This window comes from Macrosteles quadrilineatus, unplaced genomic scaffold (genome assembly GCF_028750875.1).
Source record: "Macrosteles quadrilineatus isolate MER2022 unplaced genomic scaffold, UCM_ALF_1.0 Scaffold_6__1_contigs__length_79288215, whole genome shotgun sequence".
NCBI classification, from domain to species: Eukaryota; Metazoa; Arthropoda; class Insecta; order Hemiptera; family Cicadellidae; genus Macrosteles; species Macrosteles quadrilineatus.
The window spans coordinates 27721539-27741096 of NW_026542599.1; the positions used below are offsets into that span (position 1 = coordinate 27721539).

The following is a 19558-nucleotide window of genomic DNA, read 5'->3' on the forward strand; positions in this document are numbered from 1 at the left end:
AATAAAATAAAAAACCCAATTCTCTACTGAGTAATTTGAGACAAGAAAGAACTTGGTGACGTATTAAGAACCCGATATATAAATCATTTAAAAACTGATTTATAAAAAGTTAAATTTAATATTTTGTTGGGATTGGTATCTCGTCTCTAACTCGTCGAATTTTAATGATCAATAGCTGAAATGAAAGCCCTTACATCATTAATTATTTAAGAATGAACTACTAACTGAAGATAAGGAAAATAATCGTAAAAAATTTCAAAGTACAAAACGTTTAAAACAAAAAAATGTATTTAAAAACGGATTTCGGCAATGGAATATGCGTGAAAATATAGTATATATAGTTATAATGTGTCACAACACTGTCGTTACAACAACAAAAAAATATACCCAAAAAGGTGGATCCAAAATAGCCGCCAAAATACGTTTCCCATCGAAATGAAGTACTGACCACCTAATAAATATCGATGTTGGTCCCAAGTCAATATTTAGAAAATTGTGCATAGAAAATGCTTATGGTATATTTTTTTCAAAATCTGTCCAATGTTGGGAAAATCCGACTCTGCACACCCAATACTACAACATAAAACCATAAAACGTTTTCTTGCAATTTTTTTAAGGTAATATTCTATACTTCTCGGACTAATAAAAAAATTGATTTTTGCTTATTCTCTTTATTATTAAAACTGAGGAACCGAATACGTAGGTTTGCTGCAATGGTAACTGCCAAAAAAGGAATTTTTAGTTAAAAAAATATTAAAACAGATAATATGAAGCAGAAAAAAGTCTTATCTATATAGGTTTAGTGAAAAATAATATTAATATTTATGCTTATTCTCCATAAGATTAACATTGAGCTATCCCGGCAAGAAAACATACTAAAGTTATTACTTTCAATATCTCTGTAACAAATTGAAGCAGAACAAAGATTCAATATACTAAATTGTTAGGTTTTTTTGTGTTGAATCTAATGGTGAAAAAATAAATTTGAAATTATAACAAACTTTGTACAAAATATTAGAAAAACATATATTTGAGGTAAAAAATCTTATTTTTTAGCACATAATACCCTGAAAATTCATCTTTGGGTTACTTTGTCTGCCTAGTTTTCATATTTAAGGTTGGAAATATAGTTCTACATGTGTTTGCCAATTTTCGTGGAAATCGGCCAATCCTGGAACTATGAATCGACGAATTTGCAGTCATCTTGTCGATTTGAGGGCCTCACGGCGGCCATCTTGGAAAAACCCGACTTCCGGTTGTCCGATTTTGGTAGACTTTTTTCCTGGTACTTTCTACACCTATTACTACCAAAAACCGTCGAAAAACCATTTGTTGGAATTTGTTCTATCTTAGAGGCTTTTTTGGGCTAAATCGACTCGTCTACGATACATTTTAAGAAAAGGCATTGAAAAAATGCATTTTTAGAAAAGGCATTGAAAAATATGCATGCCTATTTTAAATGTTTATACTTTATATAGTAGCATTAAAATGTAGAAGGTTGAGTATAAATAGAAATATTTTTAGATTTTTTGTAAAATGTGAAGAAAAAAAGGAAAACATTTAATGACAGAAACAATATGATTAAATATAGTTGTCCTTTTGCCTAGCAAAGTAAAAAAATATATATTTATTATTGTTCTGTTACACTGTTAGGCCTATATAATATTGTTATTCATCTGAAATAACAATAATTAATGAGGATATATTCTACAAAGGGTAATAGGTGTTTACAGATGATATGGGTTCATTAAATCATTTTATAATCACAGTTTGTGTACTTTATATTTATACAAAAGTAAAAGTAAAATTATTCACAATTTTACACATCATAAATAATACAAAACTACCCATAATGTTTTTTTCGTGTAATTATGATCAAAAGATTAATTAGTTTTTAAACTGCGGTTCACATAAACGCTGGAAGGAACTGAACAACATTCGTGGCTCTACAGTATTATAAGAGAAGCCTTATGGCAATGTAAAATAGCTTTATAACCTGTAAATAAACCAAAAGGAAGACTTTGTCAAAGGCACTTTCCCCGTTAATTTTACCGGTAAGCATAAAGAAAACAGTTATACAATTTACGTGTTTCAGAGTTCTTTTTTTTATTTGTCCAAACAAAGAACCCTGACTCTCTAAAGTTAAACAAATTAAAATATTTAATTATAATTTAATTATAATGTGTTCATAAAGTGTTCGAAGTCTTCACGTTGCTTTGTAAGAACATAAATTATACGAGAGCCAATTAATGCATAGGCAGCAAGCAATAAGACCCAATAAAGTCTTAACAGTTTAAAATGGTAAGTAAAACACGTATAAATCTTTACTTTTCCACAGTACAGTACTAGCCTAAGCATGTCAACTTTCAAGATAAATGGTAAATACTTATATTACTTTTAAACACGACTTATCACTAATTATCACAGCTCAGTGCGGGAAGGGCGGGAGATGGTGATCATTGACAGTTCTGTGATGATTGATGTCATCATGATTTTCCCAATCCTCCTTGATCATGTCTGCCGCTTTCTCTCCGATCATGATGGCAGCGATGTTGGTGTTCCCTGAGATACCGTTGGGAGCGATACTCATGTCAGCCACTCTGAGATGCTTGAGTCCGTAAACCTTTAGCCTTGGACTGACCACAGCGTGATCGTCAGACTCCGGTCCCATCTTGCAGGTTCCGCTGGGATGATGAGAAGTGAGAGCGATGTGTTTCAAGGCACACACGAGGTACTCGGGAGTCGGAGGTTTGTGGTCATGACACGCAGGAATGTCCGCGTAGTGAAGCTTAGCACCCAGATCTGTCATTCCTTTAGTCTCTGAGAGCTTAGCTGCAAACGCGATACCGTTCAAGAGCTTTTCAACGTCCTCCTCGTGGTTCAGGATGTTCGGAAGGATTTCAACGTCATCTTTCGGGTGAGCACTGTGAAGTTCAACTTTACCTCGGCCTTTCGGACGAAGGAGAGCTGCTGTGATGATTAGAACCGGGGAGTGAGAGTTGACTTTTAAGTAATACTCTTGGATTTCTGGGATGATTCTTCTTGAGTTTAAAAACCCGTGGATTGCAGAAGAGTTCCTTCCGAAAAAGGCAGGTAGGAGCGCGATGTCGGGCCAGTCGTCTTTGTCGGCGTTTATGAATCCTATAGTTCTAACTGGGCCGGAATGGGAGAGCGGTCCTGTGAAGTGTGTTAGGTACTCAACCAGGTTCTTCGTCATATGAGGATCTTCGTCATGGGCGTGTGGAAAAGAGTAGAAAATTCCAGGGTATTGGATATGGTTTTGAAGATTCTTACCGACTTCTAAAAGACAAATGGGCTCGATAACATGTTTCTGTAAGGCTTCTTGCTCTCCAATACCTGAAAGAAGAAGTAGTTTCGGCGTGTTTATAGCTCCAGCAGTCAATATAACTTCTCTGTTGGCTCTTACTCGAATATGCTCTCCATCGTGTCGAAGAAGTTCCACACCATAAGCTGATTTATTCCGGTTTTGAATCAATATTTGAGTAACCAAAGTATGCTTTGCAATTTTGAGATTAGGTTTTTTCTCTGAAAGAAACGCTTTGGCAGCGCTGCATCTTCTCTTGTGACGAAGAGTGCCTTGAATCACAAACAACCCATTATGAGCGTCAGCGTTTACATCGGTGTGAGTGTGATAACCCAACTCGTCCATGGCCTTAGACAAAGCTGCTTCCAAGGTCGACAGACCGTCGTCTCTGATAGATTCTACAGTCAGTGGACCATCCTTACCGTGATACTTCGCTACTTGAGGATCACTAACGATTTCTTTGGCTCTGATTCCTTCAGACCTTTTAAAGTAAGGAAGAACGTCGTGGTAGCCCCATCCTTCATTTCCTTCCTCCTTCCAATGGTCATAGTCCTTCGGACTCCCTCTGACGTAGTCGTAGTACTGCAGAGTGTTTGAACCACCCAAGACCTTTCCACGTGATATCGCACTCCTCTTGTCTACCAAACCTTGGAACATGCCGTCCTGGGGGTGTGTCTTGAACTGCCAGTCAATCTCGGTGTCCTGGGAGGCGCCGAAGAGTCCTGGTATCTCAGAGGTCATGGTGGGGTCTCCGCCCGCCTCCACCAGTAGGATGTTCCAGTGAGGATTCTCGGCTAGACGACTCGCCACCACGGAGCCTGAGGACCCTCCACCGACTACGATGAAGTCAAATGCTTCTCCCTTGCCCGGGACATAGCTGTCGTAGTGGGTCTGGTGGGCCAAGTCACATTCTCCCTGATGTATCTCATCATACAGCTGTTTTACAAGGTGGGATCCTACGTCCTTACCTTCGCCAGAGCACGGGCCATGCCTGGAACGTACAAAAACTTGATTAGAACATGTGTTTTGTATTATGAGTCATTTTTTTCTTCAATTAGAATCACTAGATTACAATGATTGTTGTCTGCCAGTGGTGTTACGATTATTTCTTTCTATTATATTTATCAATGACTAATTACAAAATTAGAATAAGTTGTATACAGAAATGTTTCATACAATGATTACAATCAATACGCTTTCTCTCCTGGCAGGTGTGATGTAATTTGATAACTAAGCTCTTAATGTGAGGTCCTTTTGAAATAGTTCTGCGACTTTTTCGTGTATGAACAAAATACAAAATAATGTTCACTTAGCGAGAGTGTGTGCACGACATTGCTACGATTTGTACCACGTCATAGAATGTTGAGGTTTCTTCCACACAATAATTTTGATAAATACTATGGTATTTTTAGGGCTTTGTACGAATCCTATTTAAAAGTTTATATAGTTTGACTATTGCATTCATGTGTCAAGTCCGTAACTGTATCATGAATGCAGTTTTTAAATCGAAAGGAAGCATGTGATTATTTTCAAGCTGTATACCAAATGTTACAGTAACGTCACTATTTTTATAATACATTGATATAAAAATTGATATCTCCATGATATCATTATGGGTATAACAATGTTCATATTAATATCAAATTTTATATATTCGTGCCAATGCTACAAAAAATATGACTTGAAAAAATATTTTAAATTTGTCAAACAATTAAAAGCGAATCAATTTAATGTAATTGGTAATGTAATAGTAAATACATATCAATGTACATTGCTATATTTACTATGAAAATAGAAAGAGCCACGAGTATTTTATCTAGATTTATTTAACCTCTCGATGTAATTTAAAGCTTGCAAAAATCTGTTTTACTATCTTCAACCGGGGAATTAAATCAAATAAGGGTAATACGAAACAAGAACGTAACCTCACAAATAGTCGTAGGTAAAATTCCACACACAACAAACCTTCATTATCATAACCAGGTTCCTTTTAGGTTCAGGGAATGTGTTGAAATATCACACCTGGATGTCCGTATATGGCTTAATCAGCCAGTGCCAACATAATCGCTGGATCTGCAATCGCCAATGATATCAAGTCACCTTGGACGTTGTGCTGTACCGTCATAGTCCACCGGTCCCTGTCCACTACATTGCAAGTCCAGTGTTCCGTTCCAAGGTCCAAACAACGCCATTGCCAGTCCGTAATGGCAGCATCATGAAGAATGTAACGTGTTAATGGTAAATAGATGTGACATTGCTTTCCTTGCTGATGGGAAATAAATGTACCTCCATTTGTGCCTGTTCCAATAAAATGTTACGCGAGTGTTACTCACACTGCATTAGGTTGCAGTAGACATTTCAATATGCATCTGATGTAGAAATAACGCCATAAACCTCTTATTATTAACAAGATTTCCCAATTTCTCTCTAGATCTTTTTAAGGAGCTTTAAAAACAAATAATTCCGTTTTGTTCAAAGTGTTTTTGTACGGTTATTATACGGAGAAAAAAAATTGTGTTTATGGATACATTTTTATCATACTTGGCAGATTTATTTATTTTAAACTAAGATATTAAAATTTTACTAAAAACACACTGCATAAGTTTTCCTGTAGCAGCAAACCTAATGTTATTTCAATAGATTCATTGAAATAAATTCAGGCAAATGGAAATTCGCTTAGACGGCAGGTTTGCTGCGGCGGAGGTATTTTTGTAGCATCGTCGTTTGTTAAATCAAAAGAGCTTAGACCTTCGGATGAACTAACTCAAGCATTACCCAATTTGAAAGACATAGTTTGAAATTGCGTTTGAAAGAATCAATCTGTACAACATTATTTTTAAAACTTTTCCAAGAAATTGTAGCAGTTTTGTTAAAACCACGATGCTTCACTAACTTATGCTGACATTTGTTTTTACTTGGGTTTACTTTTGACAGTGTATTGCAGACTGGGCTTTAAAGTATAAATAGTTATCAGTAAAGGTTCCAACTGAAGAGCTTATACAAACTTTATATACAACCGTTTTTCCTTAATCAGTTTCTGTACATATTTTATTTGTGTATGTTTTACATTCAGACTATTTAGCCAAAAATAGTTTATATTTTGAATGGTATCTTAATCCGTTACAAGTAAAAAATTAGAAAGATGTCACTAACCTCCATTTAAATTAAACAATCTTTAAAAATCATTAAGATCGGCTAGCATTTAAAATTAGAAACAAGATTTTAAAATAATCAAGGTTTAAACAACACCCACTCCTAATATATAAGAATATGCTCTATGACCACTTGGGTTTAATGCCAAGCATAAAAAAAAATATTATTAAAAGTCTACTGTGATATAGCGTAATTTAACAAACGTTATGTTAGAATTTCCTTAAACTACCAATCTTTTTAGTATATTATTGTTTTCGGTTGTTGTTTAATTAGAGATTCAGTGAAGCAACTAATATAATGGACAGTAGAAGCACTAATGGCTTTATTGCCTGTATCAATTTAGTACAGCCTTTGATGTAAATTACCAAATTTAAAATAATTAGTTAATTAACAAACCTAATTAAACATATAGTATTACTTTTTTAATCCGTTTATCTCCCCCTAATATTACATAATGTTAAAACTGTATTACTTAAAGTATAGTGATTCAATTGTTCATTTTCGACGTCTTTGAGAACCAAACTAACTTTAGTTTTTTTTTCGTTGAATGATACAATATAATGTTTAAGGTATAAATATTATATTAGTTCTAGAAGAAAAGGTTAAATTAAATTTCCGAACTTTAAGGCAGTTGAAATTGGAAAATTCATATTAGTTTCACTGTTAAGAGGTTATTCATCCCGGGATTTAATCTCTATTCATTCATTTATCAGTTTACGGAGCAGAAAATAATTATTTTTCTTATTTATTGTTTCTTCATAATATTAGTTATGAATCAAGATTAGGAGTATTGCCAAGTAAAATATTAAATACCCCCCGGTGCAGCAAACCTGCAGACTAAGCGAATTTTCATTTGTCCGAATTCATTTGCAATTAAATCTATTTAAATAACATTAGGTTAAACAAGTACCTAGGCTTTGCTGATACAAGGAAACTAATAAAACGTGTTTTAGTAAAATATTAATAGCTTAGCATAAAATAAATGAATGTGCCAAGTTTTATAAAAATATATCCATAAACAAGCAAACTATAACATTTTACAATATTCTCACTAAAAATAACATGTTATTTTAAATTTACAATTTTTCTCTGTCACCAATAACCGTTCAAAAACACTTTTATGTACTAAATTAATTGTTTTTTTAAGTTCTTTAAAAAGGTCTAGAGAGAAATTGGGGAATTTTGTGTTTTGAGGGTGAAAATGAGAAAACCCATTTTTAACCCATAAAACCCCTTGTAAAACCCCGTTCCCATGGTCCGATCACGCTGGTTCGCAAACTCATTCAACTTTATCCCACCTTACACCTTTAAACCAAATTTCATAAAAATCGGACAAAAATTACTTAAGTTCACGGACCATGTCTACGGTAATAGCTACTTCACTATAGGGAAATTCGCTAAAAGAGATCTAGTAGATCCCTTATGAGAAGCATTAGGTTTATAGTTATACGTGTTTACTTTGTATTATGCGTGTTTTTTTTTTGTTTTTTTTTTACCATCAAAATGTTATATTTTTGCCAGAGAAATTTAAATAGTTTTATGGCACACATGCTTAAGAGCAATCCCCTCAAAATGATGCCGTAATATTTGTACATAGTGTTTCAGATTCCACAACTAAACATTTAACACACACAGTCACGCCCAAGCATTTTAGTATGTGATAAGTATACGTTATAACTTACATTAACTTCACAAAACCTTAATTGGATTTATTAATTTTTTAACTTATTAGTCCAATATTTTTCTGGTGGTTCTGATTTCTGGAGAATCTAAATTTAGTCACAGCATATTATTAATTATAACAAGTATTCTATTGAAATATTTTTTTTCGAAATAAATTACTTATTTAAATCTCAATAAACGCAGGTTTGTTTACATTATAACATGCCTTTAGAAACTTTGTGAATATATTTCGTCTAATTCCATAACAATGGTTCAAACTATAAATTTCTACGGGATATATTGTGCAAATTAAAACTTAACGTTGATCATAGTCGGAATAAATGTTTGAAATGTGGTAATATGTATGTTTTGAAAAATTTGCCGTTCGTGGCATGAGGGATTTCTAAGAGAACTCTTTAGTATATATTACACACTTAGAATTGCAAGGAAAGAGGGACTCTTAACCTCAAACTTAGATTTGCCATTATATATAGTACAACCGATAAATATGACACGTCATAGACTTATTTCTACCATTTATCTCATTTCTAGTAGATCAGATGAATCGTTTTGAAATTGCGTCCTCTTTAACTAACTATGAAATATTTTAGGTTTAATATTATTTTAATTTTAACATTTAACTTTTTCACAGAAAATACTGTCAGTTATTATTTATGTGCAGTAAAACGCCCGATTTGTATGGCTACTGTTGTTGTTAAACATTTTACAAAAAAAGTTATCTGTTGTACTTGGATTACATGCGCTACAAGTTGTTAAGACAGATTCAAGTTAAGTTGTTAATCCCGGGCTGTGTAAGTTGGCAAAGGTTTAGGAGTTACATGACTTATATTGTCTTCTGTCAACATTGTGCAGTTTCTGAGGATTATATTGACAGTTTTGCAAATCAATCGTTCACCATTAAAACAAGTTCAACTCATAACTGCATTCATTTAGGTAACTCATTAAATTTTTGTAATCAGGTTAAGATGATCATTCAACTAATCCGTTCGTGCAGTTATAGGTAGTATTCGAATATACATATTTATACGGACCATTCATATTTAATTGAATACAATCAACCAACTAGTTGTAAGGCTACTTTGGGTTTTTTTTCTAATGATGCCAACTACGGGTTTCAGGGTTTAAAAAATGTTTCTTTTGCTCCATTTATTTGTGCGTAAAGTGTTGTGTGTGATGTTGTAAATTTAAAAATTATTAAAAACCAACCCCATTTCAAATTGCACAAATAGGGTTTCAGGGAAAATACATGTTTTAACAACAATATGGTTTTTTATAAATACTTTCAATGATTTCAAGAGTGTCATATGTAACAAATGAAGTTTTGCAAAAGAACCAAAAGATCAAGAAATTGATAAACAAATTCACCATTTTTTATTTATCTGCTTGATTGTTAAAGGTGGATTTTATGAAATCATTTAGTTGAGTTATTGTGAAAGTACAGTTTAATATTTTAATACCGTATAACAATACCCTAGAATTTGTTTTCAGTGACGGAAATATCGAATATCTTGTAAATAGTCACATCAATAACGAAAACATTGAATGAAATTACGCCTAGTTTATAACCGTCATCTTTTCAATAGTTAATTATTATAGTTATTATTGTAAAATACAGTATATATGTTTGAAAAAATCTTACTTAAACAATATAAAACTCTAGTCTACACGTTACTTGAAAACGAGTAAAATACTTTATTTAAAAAGCAATCCCAAATAAATGTATTGTAGTTTCAACGCAACCAAAACTATTAGTTGGGATAAATATAAGGATAGATTAGTTCTTTATTAAATACATGCAGTTTTTAGTATGTGTACATTATTGTGTATGTGATATTATCTATCTATATATATAACTAGCTGTAACCCGCGGGCTTTGCCCCGATTAACTTCTTAATTTTCAATATTATCTCGTTCGCATGGCTCAATCACGTCCTGGTTAAAGTTTGTTCGCTACGCTCACTCACCTTTAGGTTGGAGCTCGTTCGCTGCGCTCACTTGCCTTAAGGTTAGCTCGTTCGCTACGCTAACTCGCCTCCAGGTTAAAGTTCATTCGCTACGCTCACTCACCTTTTGGTTGCAAATTAGCGGTTGTCAAAAATGTAAAAGAAATAATAGTGCTGCACCCTGTTGGTAATCCTTGTAACTTTAATGCTGTTGAACATCATAGAACAGAACCAACTTGTTTAGTTGAAACAGCTGTTAAGATTCAATAATTCCATTTCTCATAAGGTTAACATGGGAAACTCCAGAGCCACTGGGGCGGAGCCCGAAAGGATTTTTGAAATAAGAATATGCCTATATGTTAATCGGGAATGTGAGCTATCATCATGCCAAATTTCAGCCCAATCCGACCAGTATTTTTCGCGTTCACTTGTCACAAACATACATCCATACATCCATACATCCATACATCTAAACTTTCTCATTTATAATATTAGTAGGATTCCGTAAGTCAAATTTTTGTAAAGAAATTGTGAGTGACTGGATGGCCGTAGAAGGATGGGAGGGGTCTTATTTTAAAGGTCTTGACGTGAATTTTGAGGGAAAACTATTCATTTTTCTTATTTTTTTACCATAAATTCGCAACAGAATAAAACTTTTCCCATTAAAACAACATGGGGTTTAATTTGTTTACATCTTTTGAAATTAAAACAGCTGTGCCACAGATTTGAAAACAGTGATCAATACACGCATTTGGTTTCCTTTTAGCCAGTCAACTATGAAATGTATACTATAATAAAACTGAAATATTGAAGATTAGTCGGAAAAACGTCTGCATTCTTTGTTTATATTTAAATCATATACTCAAGTTTCATTTTTTCATGCTTTTACGTTATTGTCGTGTTAAAGGAATAAACGACATAGAATAAATATTCTGTATAAATAATCAAAGAGTCGAAATTAAATCTAACTTCTGTTTTGTTTTTATTTTTAAATCATATGTTCAAGTTTATTTTAAATGATGTTGTTTTCTTTATATTTCTACACATTTTAAGGTTAAGGTTGTGTAAATATATACAACTAAAATAACCTATAAATTTTATTGGTTCTAAAATGGTGTATTTGCATTCCTTCGTAAGTAATTTTTTTTAGTGCAGTGAATATACAACGTAGAGTAATCATATTCGATCATACTTTTATAAAATCACCAGGGATTCAAGATGTTTTGGTATGTAGGCTGCTGGATATATATTCTTTTCATTATAAGTACTGTAATTAATATGAACGCCAGGGGAATACCACAAATACGGGGAACTGTTCATAGGAATGACAGTGCGCGTAGGAGAGCAAGAGTAGATAATGACGAACTTAATCAAGATATGTTACAACCCCTTTTTAGGAGACCCATGGTAGACGAGAGAAATGTGAAGATCCATGATGCAGGATTATTGGACCAAGAGTGCATTCAATGTAGTGCTCTTCATTTTAGAGAAGAACTAACGAATAATCATTTTATGACATGTTGCCATAACGGACTTATTAACCTTCCTCAGTCAAAAACTAATGTAGAACTTAAAAGTTTGTTTGAAGAGAGCCCACAACTGTATAAATTCATTCGACAATGCAACAGTGCGATGGCTTTTGCTTCCAGGAAAAGGACCATACTGTTTCAAAATTCAAGGACAGATTTATCGTTCAATCTCAGATTTGCTGCCTCAACATGATGAAGACCCCGTGTATGGCCAATTGTACATTATTGACACATCAACAGCAACAGAAATTCGTCAAAGGCGTCGAGAAAATAGTGACTTAAAACCTGAAATATTGTCAAAACTAGCTGAAATTCTATTAGAAAATCCATTTGCACAAATTTACAAAAGAGCTTCGGAAGAAATGGTTGTACAAGGTGACAGTGAATTAGAACTTAGGTTTGTAGACAGGATAAATATGGATCGTCGTAGGTATAATAAGCCTACTGCAGATGAAATTGCAGGCGTCTTCAATTCATCTGAAGGCGAACCTGCAATGAATTTTTAAAATTCCAAACAGGGAAGCTTTTATTTATCCTCATTAACCACAAGACCAAAGCTACCTTAGTAAACCAGTATTTATTCACAAACAATGATATGTTTGCTGCATTTTCATGTTAAACCACTGGAGTGATTCAAATTATTTATTGAAAATTACATCAACAAAAGCAAACAAAGAAGAACAACAAACTGGTTTTTACACAAAAGATATGGTGTAGGGATGCCTATTCTGACACATAGATTTAATGTTATTCTGAGTTTGTTTAAATACCGGTATTGCAAAAAGTTGTTTTACATTTGAGCTTTTTAGGGACTTATGTCCCTACAAGCCACTAGTAATGCAATAATTGTGTACTGCACATAATGTCTGCCATTGGCACGGTTTTTATATTAGCCCCAGATAGCTCTCTAGTTAGAGCACTACAATCAGACCCCAAATTACTCTCTAGTTAGAGCACTACAATCAGACCCCAAATTACTCTCTAGTTAGAGCACTACAATCAGACCCCAAATTACTCTCTAGTTAGAGCACTACAACCAAACACCAAATAACTCTCTAGTTAGAGCATTACAATCAGACCCCAAATTACTCTCTAGTTAGAGCACTACAATCAGACCCCAAATTACTCTCTAGTTAGAGCACTACAATCAGACCCCAAATTACTCTCTAGTTAGAGCACTACAACCAAACACCAAATAACTCTCTAGTTAGAGCACTACAATCAGACCCCAAATTACTCTCTAGTTAGAGCACTACAATCAGACCCCAAATTACTCTCTAGTTAGAGCACTACAATCAGACCCCAAATTACTCTCTAGTTAGAGCACTACAACCAAACACCAAATAACTCTCTAGTTAGAGCACTACAATCAGACCCCAAATAACTCTCTAGTTAGAGCACTACAAACAAACACCAAATAACTCTCTAGTTAGAGCACTACAATCAGACCCCAAATTAGTCTCTAGTTAGAGCACTACAATCAGACCCCAAATTAGTCTCTAGTTAGAGCACTACAATCAAACCTCAAATAACTCTCTAGTTAGAGCACTACAAACAAACCCCAAATAACTCTCTAGTTAGAGCACTACAATCAAACCCCAAATTAGTCTCCAGTTAGAGCACTACAATCAGACCTCAAATTAGTCTCCAGTTAGAGCACTACAATCAGACCCCAAATTAGTCTCCAGTTAGAGCACTACAATCAAACCCCAAATTAGTCTCCAGTTAGAGCACTACAAACAGACCCCAAATTAGTCTCTAGTTAGAGCACTACAAACAGACCCCAAATAACTCTCTAGTTAGAGCACTACAAACAGACCCCAAATTAGTCTCTAGTTAGAGCACTACAAACAGACCCCAAATAACTCTCTAGTTAGAGCCCTACAAACAAACCCCAAATAAAAGTGACCTTCAATGCCTAACAGAATTTGTATTTGAGTTTATTATACTCTATTTTCAACCCAGCCGTAAGCATAACATGTCAGCCTAGTAAAAGATAATTAAGTATATTTCGTAACAACATTTTATTAACTAAATTAATTGAAATCTTAAATGTTTCAGTAAAAAAATAAGTAAACCATTTTTTACGCTCTACGGTCTTACATTTAATATTAAAAAATTGTATTCCTTAATGTTCTATTTATTTATTCAGGTATATTCAAATCTTTAAGGAAGTATTAGTTAGACACCGTGTTTAGATGGACAGTTAAAATAGTTTAAAACAAATATTTTGATAAAGCAAACAAACATAACCTACCCGTTCACAAGGGACGACAGGAGCAAGGGCCACAGCAGGATCATATCCAGAGAGCGAGTGAGACCAGAACCAGGATCAGTGAAAGTTAAACCCTAAGTTCAAGGTTGTCCCAAGGTTTGCAGACTTCCTTCATCCTTGGTTAATTGCCCTTTATTCCCCACACTCGTTCCAGCGCTTTGGGCACTTGTGTTGGTGTAATCAACCAATTTTCGATTGTTCGAGAATAATCATGCAATTACGAAGAAGCGTTAGGTAATTGGAGGTAATTATTAACATACAAGGGGGCCCATGCGCAAATTGTGCATTAATATGGTTTAAAACTTAAATTCAGAAATAAATATTCAATATTCTTTTACTTTTCAAACACTTATAAATTTGAAATCCGTCCTTACATTTTTTTAATTCCCTTGTGCTCTGCTCCAGTGGCTTTTGAAGTTCTCATGTTATCCTCATGAAGAACATTTTTGTTTACATTAAGATCAGCTGGATAATTGCTGTTAATATTTTAGTTGCAATTTAAGGAAACATGTGCTACAAACATTTAATGGCTTGGTTTAAATGAAACTAGAGGTCGTCCAGTGGTCGAAACTCGACCAAAAATATATAATGTACAGACTTCTCTTTTTTCACCCCACACTGTAAATAAAACATGTGATTGGCATTTCTTCTATTTGTTTTGATTTTCTGTTTATATTTCGTTGTTATTTCGTCACCAGCATGACAACCCATAAAGCCCATGTTAATTTTATTCAAATTTCAAATTCATTTTTTGTGCTTATTTCTGAGCCTATTTAAATTTTTAAATGGTTTCTGCACACCTACAGAAAAATATCTTTCTAACGGTATGCGTAGATTTTCCCTGCGATGCACACGAGCTGAGAAAAAAGGTTTTAAAGAAACATGCTTGCCTATTAATATATAGATAGATAGATAGATATGTACTGGGTTGGCTCCAATCTAAATACATAAAAGGCAAAGCCCACACTGACTGACTCACTCACTCACTCACTCACTCATCACTAATTCTCCCACTTCCCATTTACCTAGGAGGCTGAATTCGGTACACCGATTCTTTGGGCATTAAATAGGAAAACTAAGTAGTTTTTATTCTTATCGGGCATTCGGGCTCCACCCCAGTGGCTCTGGAGTTTCCCATGTTAACCTTATGATTTTTCATATTTAAAAAGAATTTCTTAATAGCTGTTTCAATTAAACAAGTTGGTTCTGTTCTATGATGTTCAATAGCATTAAAGTTACAAGAATTACCAACAGGGTGCAGCACTATTATTTTTTTTAATTTATGACTACAGCCAATTTGCAACCAAAAGGTGAGTGAGCGTAGCGAACGAACTTCAACCTGGAAGCGAGTTAGCGTAGCGAACGAGCTAACCTGAAGGCAAGTGAGTGGAGCGAACGAGCTCCAACATAAAGGTGAGTGAGCGTAGCGAACGAACTTCAACCAGGACGTGATTGAGCCATGCGAACGAGCTCACTTGTGAAGTTTAACGGGGCAAAGCCCGCGGGTACAGCTAGTATTACAATAAAAAAGCGATAAAGCCTGGACAATTTGATATACTAAAAATAAAACTGAATTAACACTGTGCTGCATTTCTTGAGCAATCATTGAAAGAGTCGATTTGCAAACTATAGAAACATAGGAAAGTCGTAGAACACCACATAGTAGAAATAGAAAAAATGTTTTTCTTTTTAGAATTTATAATCGTTATTATGGACAACCTAATGCGGCTATGATTGGGAAACATTTGTAGAAATACTTAAAATCTGATTTTGAAAAATGATAGGATATTTACAAGAAATGTTGATTATATAGTACTGTTATGTACATCGTGAGTATTTCCATAATCTCTGAGTCGATTTTTTTGTAAGTCATCGGAAATTATGACTGTTATTCGTTAACAAAATAACGCCTGTAATACTTCGCAACTGCTCGAATTCGAGCAACAGGTGCACTTGTAAACTGAAGAATGACACCTCAATCGTGAACATCGGTTAAGTAAGTCAGCAGAAAAAGGGATAGAGAAAGTCCCTACTGTGTTAAGTGCATGTAGATAATTCTAGGAAATCGTCAAATGTTAATTCCTGATTCATGTTGTATCTTAGGGAATAAGCAAAACCAGGTTGTGGGTTGAGACTTCGTGGATTGTAAGCAACTTTTAGTGGTTTGTAATCATCCATTGTTTTTTATTTAAAATATAATCATGTGATTACGAAGAAGCGTTGGGTAATTTAAGGTTATTAACGTATTATTCCCGGAAAATGTCAATATTGTACTACTGGTTCAGCTTTAACTTTGGGTATTTAAAAAAATAACAATAACGTTTAATCGACGTTCTATGCAATAATTTTAACAGTGAATTCTACGTTAATACAGTAAATTACAGTGTAATTGTTGAAACTATTTCAATAATCTATGCTACATGAATATTACATTATTGCTTACTATTTGAGAATATTACATCTATGCTTAACGATAATTACATTTGCACTCCATAATATTAAATTATTACATTAGTTTGTTGTTATTTAATGATCAATTTGAATTTCAATTTCAGTAATAATCTATATTAAAGTAAAATAAACTAAAATGTAAAATAATGAATTTCAATCGTACACACGCAGTAGAACGAGATGGAGACTATATTTTCAGGTGAATAGGGCCTAATTAGGACGCCTGTGTGCTGGCATGAATAATTAAACAGGATCGGATTCCGGTTTTAATCTTGCTTTAACAATCTTTTGGAAATTATTTTTAAAATATTTTGTTAAGCTCAACGCAATAATTTTACACGTAATGTTTAATTTTCAGCATGATATAAATCGTTTGTATGAGTTGTATCACCTTTTTGTTTTTTGTTGATTTAGTGCTAATTTTTGTTAAAATATGTATCTTTAAGTTATATATATGTATGTATGGATGTTATATATGTTTTATATATATATATATAAATATTAATGTCCGTTAGCTCGGACACGATGACTCGAGCAAAAATGGTCCGATTTTGATTAAATGTTGTATAAACATGTAAACCTACATTTATTCGAACGAGTGTTCGCAAACCAGCATGATCGGGCTATGGGAACGGGGCTTTATGGGGGTTTTGTGGGGTAAAATGGGTATTCCTTATTTTTAACAAAAAAAAACATAAAATGTAGCAATTTCTTTTCACATCATTTCGTAGAGCTTAAACACAAATAATTTAGTGTATTGAAGCTTTATTATGCGCCAAATGGTTACGGAGAAAATTCCAACAAAATTTTAAATTAAAAATTCCTATGTTACCATATTCTTATGGAGAATAAGTAAACTGTTGTAGTTTGCTTGTGTTATGCACGTTTTTTTTTTTAATTTGGAAGATGCATTTGTTTTTTACTAAACTATTTACATTTTACAAAAAGAACACTTTTACCCTCCCGGTTGCTGCAAACCTAAGTACGCGTTAAACTAATTCTATTTAAATGGGGAATAAATTTGATATTTTTAAGCATGCACATTTTAACATGCAGGTTTGCTACGGTGGGGGTGTTTTTATTACATGACTGTTATCAGTAACTAAATGTCTAATATGACAACGGTCCTAATTTGTCGGATGTGTTCCATTAGCCTTAAAAAATATTATTGAGCGGAGCGAAGCTTATGAGTTGTAATTCATCAGATATTATGAATTTTGTGTACTAGCCTACACTCCTGATTTGGTTTTACAAATTAATACTCCTGAACGGCTGAAGTGATCTGCACGAAATTTAGCACAATCATAGTAACCAACCATGGGAAGGCTGGGAAGGTAAAAAGACGTACCTTTGACTTTGGATACTGCTAGTAGACTTCTCATTTGTGTGAAACAGGTGTACCATTGATTCAGGATACTGCAAGTAGACTATTCATTTACCTGAACCGCTGAACCAAATGTACTATTAAGTTTGGATACTGCAAATAAACAATTCGTTTACGTGAACAAGACGTACCATTCACTTAAGAACCTGTAAATAGGCATTCCGACATTCCATTTAATTAAGTGAACCAGGCGTTGCAAATATGCATTGCATTTTATGTATGCAAACCAAATATAACATTGACTCATTGACATTAGATACTGCAAGTAGACATTTAATTTGTAAGAACCAGATGCAAAATAGACTTTATGGTTCCATCAAGTACAGTACACAATTAATTCATTTACGTGAACCAGACTTATAATAATTGACTTTGAATACTGCAAATAGACATTCCATTTGCGTGAACGAAATATGCAATATTGACATTGGATACTCCAAGTATATACATTTCTCATTTACGAGAAACATGTAGCATTGACATTAGAAGATTATTGGATTAATATTCTAGCTCCGCTCAATATTGCAAGCAGACAATTGCATTGTACACCTAGTTATGTATGTCTAGTTTATTGTTAAGTGACTAGACTATTGTCTTGGTCTGACAATAGGCCAGTGACTTAAAATGGCAGAACCAAGTGAATGCCACAGCAGCAAGACTGAAAGCTCTGTGTCACATGGTACGTAGGCTGCAATGCAATTGATAGTTGATCAAGCTGTACTGTTGAAAGTTTATTTTGGATGCTTCCATAGCATAATGAATTATGGTGTGATATTTTGGGGGAATAGAATAGTCCTTTGGCGGAGTGTATATTTTTGCTTAAAAACGCATAGTAAGAACAATTAATTGTGAGATAACCTTACTTATCATATTGTAAACCAATTTTTATACAACTGAAAATACTCACACTGCCTGCTCTGATCATCCTTAAGTCTGCAGTGACAGTTAAAAGGAAGCCAGAAAATTTTCCGAAAATTCAACAAATCCATAACTCTATTCAACGAGGCAGAAGGAAATTTTACATGTACCGCAAGTTTCATCGAGTTTAGTGAGAGATGGACCAAGACCTACAGTACATGCATAGAAATATACAATAAAATTCCAGCAGGCTTATGGGAAATTGAAGATGCGGAGAAGTTTAAATCCAAGCTTAAAGAATATTTAACAACTATATAGGCCTTACTACTCATTAAAAGAGTTTTTAAATCAAGAATACGCCAAAACTTTGACGACCATGGCACACCCGTGCTACTAATGGGATACCTACAAGTATCAAGTAAGTCTCTAAAACCACGCCCCCCCTCACCATGGTACGGCAGTGGTGCACGGCCGCGCGGGCTGGGATGGCTTCAACCTTTACCTTTACCTTTACCGGTCCTTCATCGTTGCCCAGCCATAGCTGGATAAATTGCGCTATTAAACCACATTTAAAACACTTTATACTATATACAAGGTGGTGGATCGCCAAACTGAGTAAGGTGTTTCAAAAACATCCGTGCGGAGATGGAGTAAAGGGGCCTAGTCGTCTTCTACTCCCTAGACATGTGCGCTACGAACGCTTCAATTATTCAAGTCACTTGAAAGCCTGAATAACAATTAATCTATTATCCTTCCATGGGTTCCATTGTTTATGGGTTACCACCATAACAATAACCAAAGCTCACAACTGGAGTTGTATGATAATGTCAGTCAAATGTGACTATTTCAGTTTCGGTCATTTGAGATGTCGATCACATTGGACCCTACAATGTTACAGAACATTAGGAATCCAGTGGGGCTTCGGCTCCCTGGACTTAAAACATCTCAAAACTAACT

General features: G+C 34.2%; 2 protein-coding genes across 2 annotated transcripts in view; one reads left to right on the top strand and one right to left on the bottom strand.

Annotated features, from left to right (window-relative positions):
- The window catches only part of LOC128996124 (dnaJ protein homolog 1-like), a 448367-nt gene that overhangs the window by 320243 nt on the left and 108566 nt on the right, over nt 1-19558 (top strand). The gene's annotated exons all lie outside the window — the stretch shown is intronic.
- Nucleotides 1764-13963, bottom strand: LOC128996122 (glucose dehydrogenase [FAD, quinone]-like). The gene is made up of 2 exons (XM_054421236.1): nt 13891-13963; nt 1764-4316 (listed from the first exon to the last, which is right to left on the bottom strand). Exons 1-2 carry the CDS (start codon nt 13932-13934, stop codon nt 2429-2431), a joined length of 1932 nt encoding a protein of 643 aa, XP_054277211.1. The 5' UTR covers nt 13935-13963; the 3' UTR covers nt 1764-2428.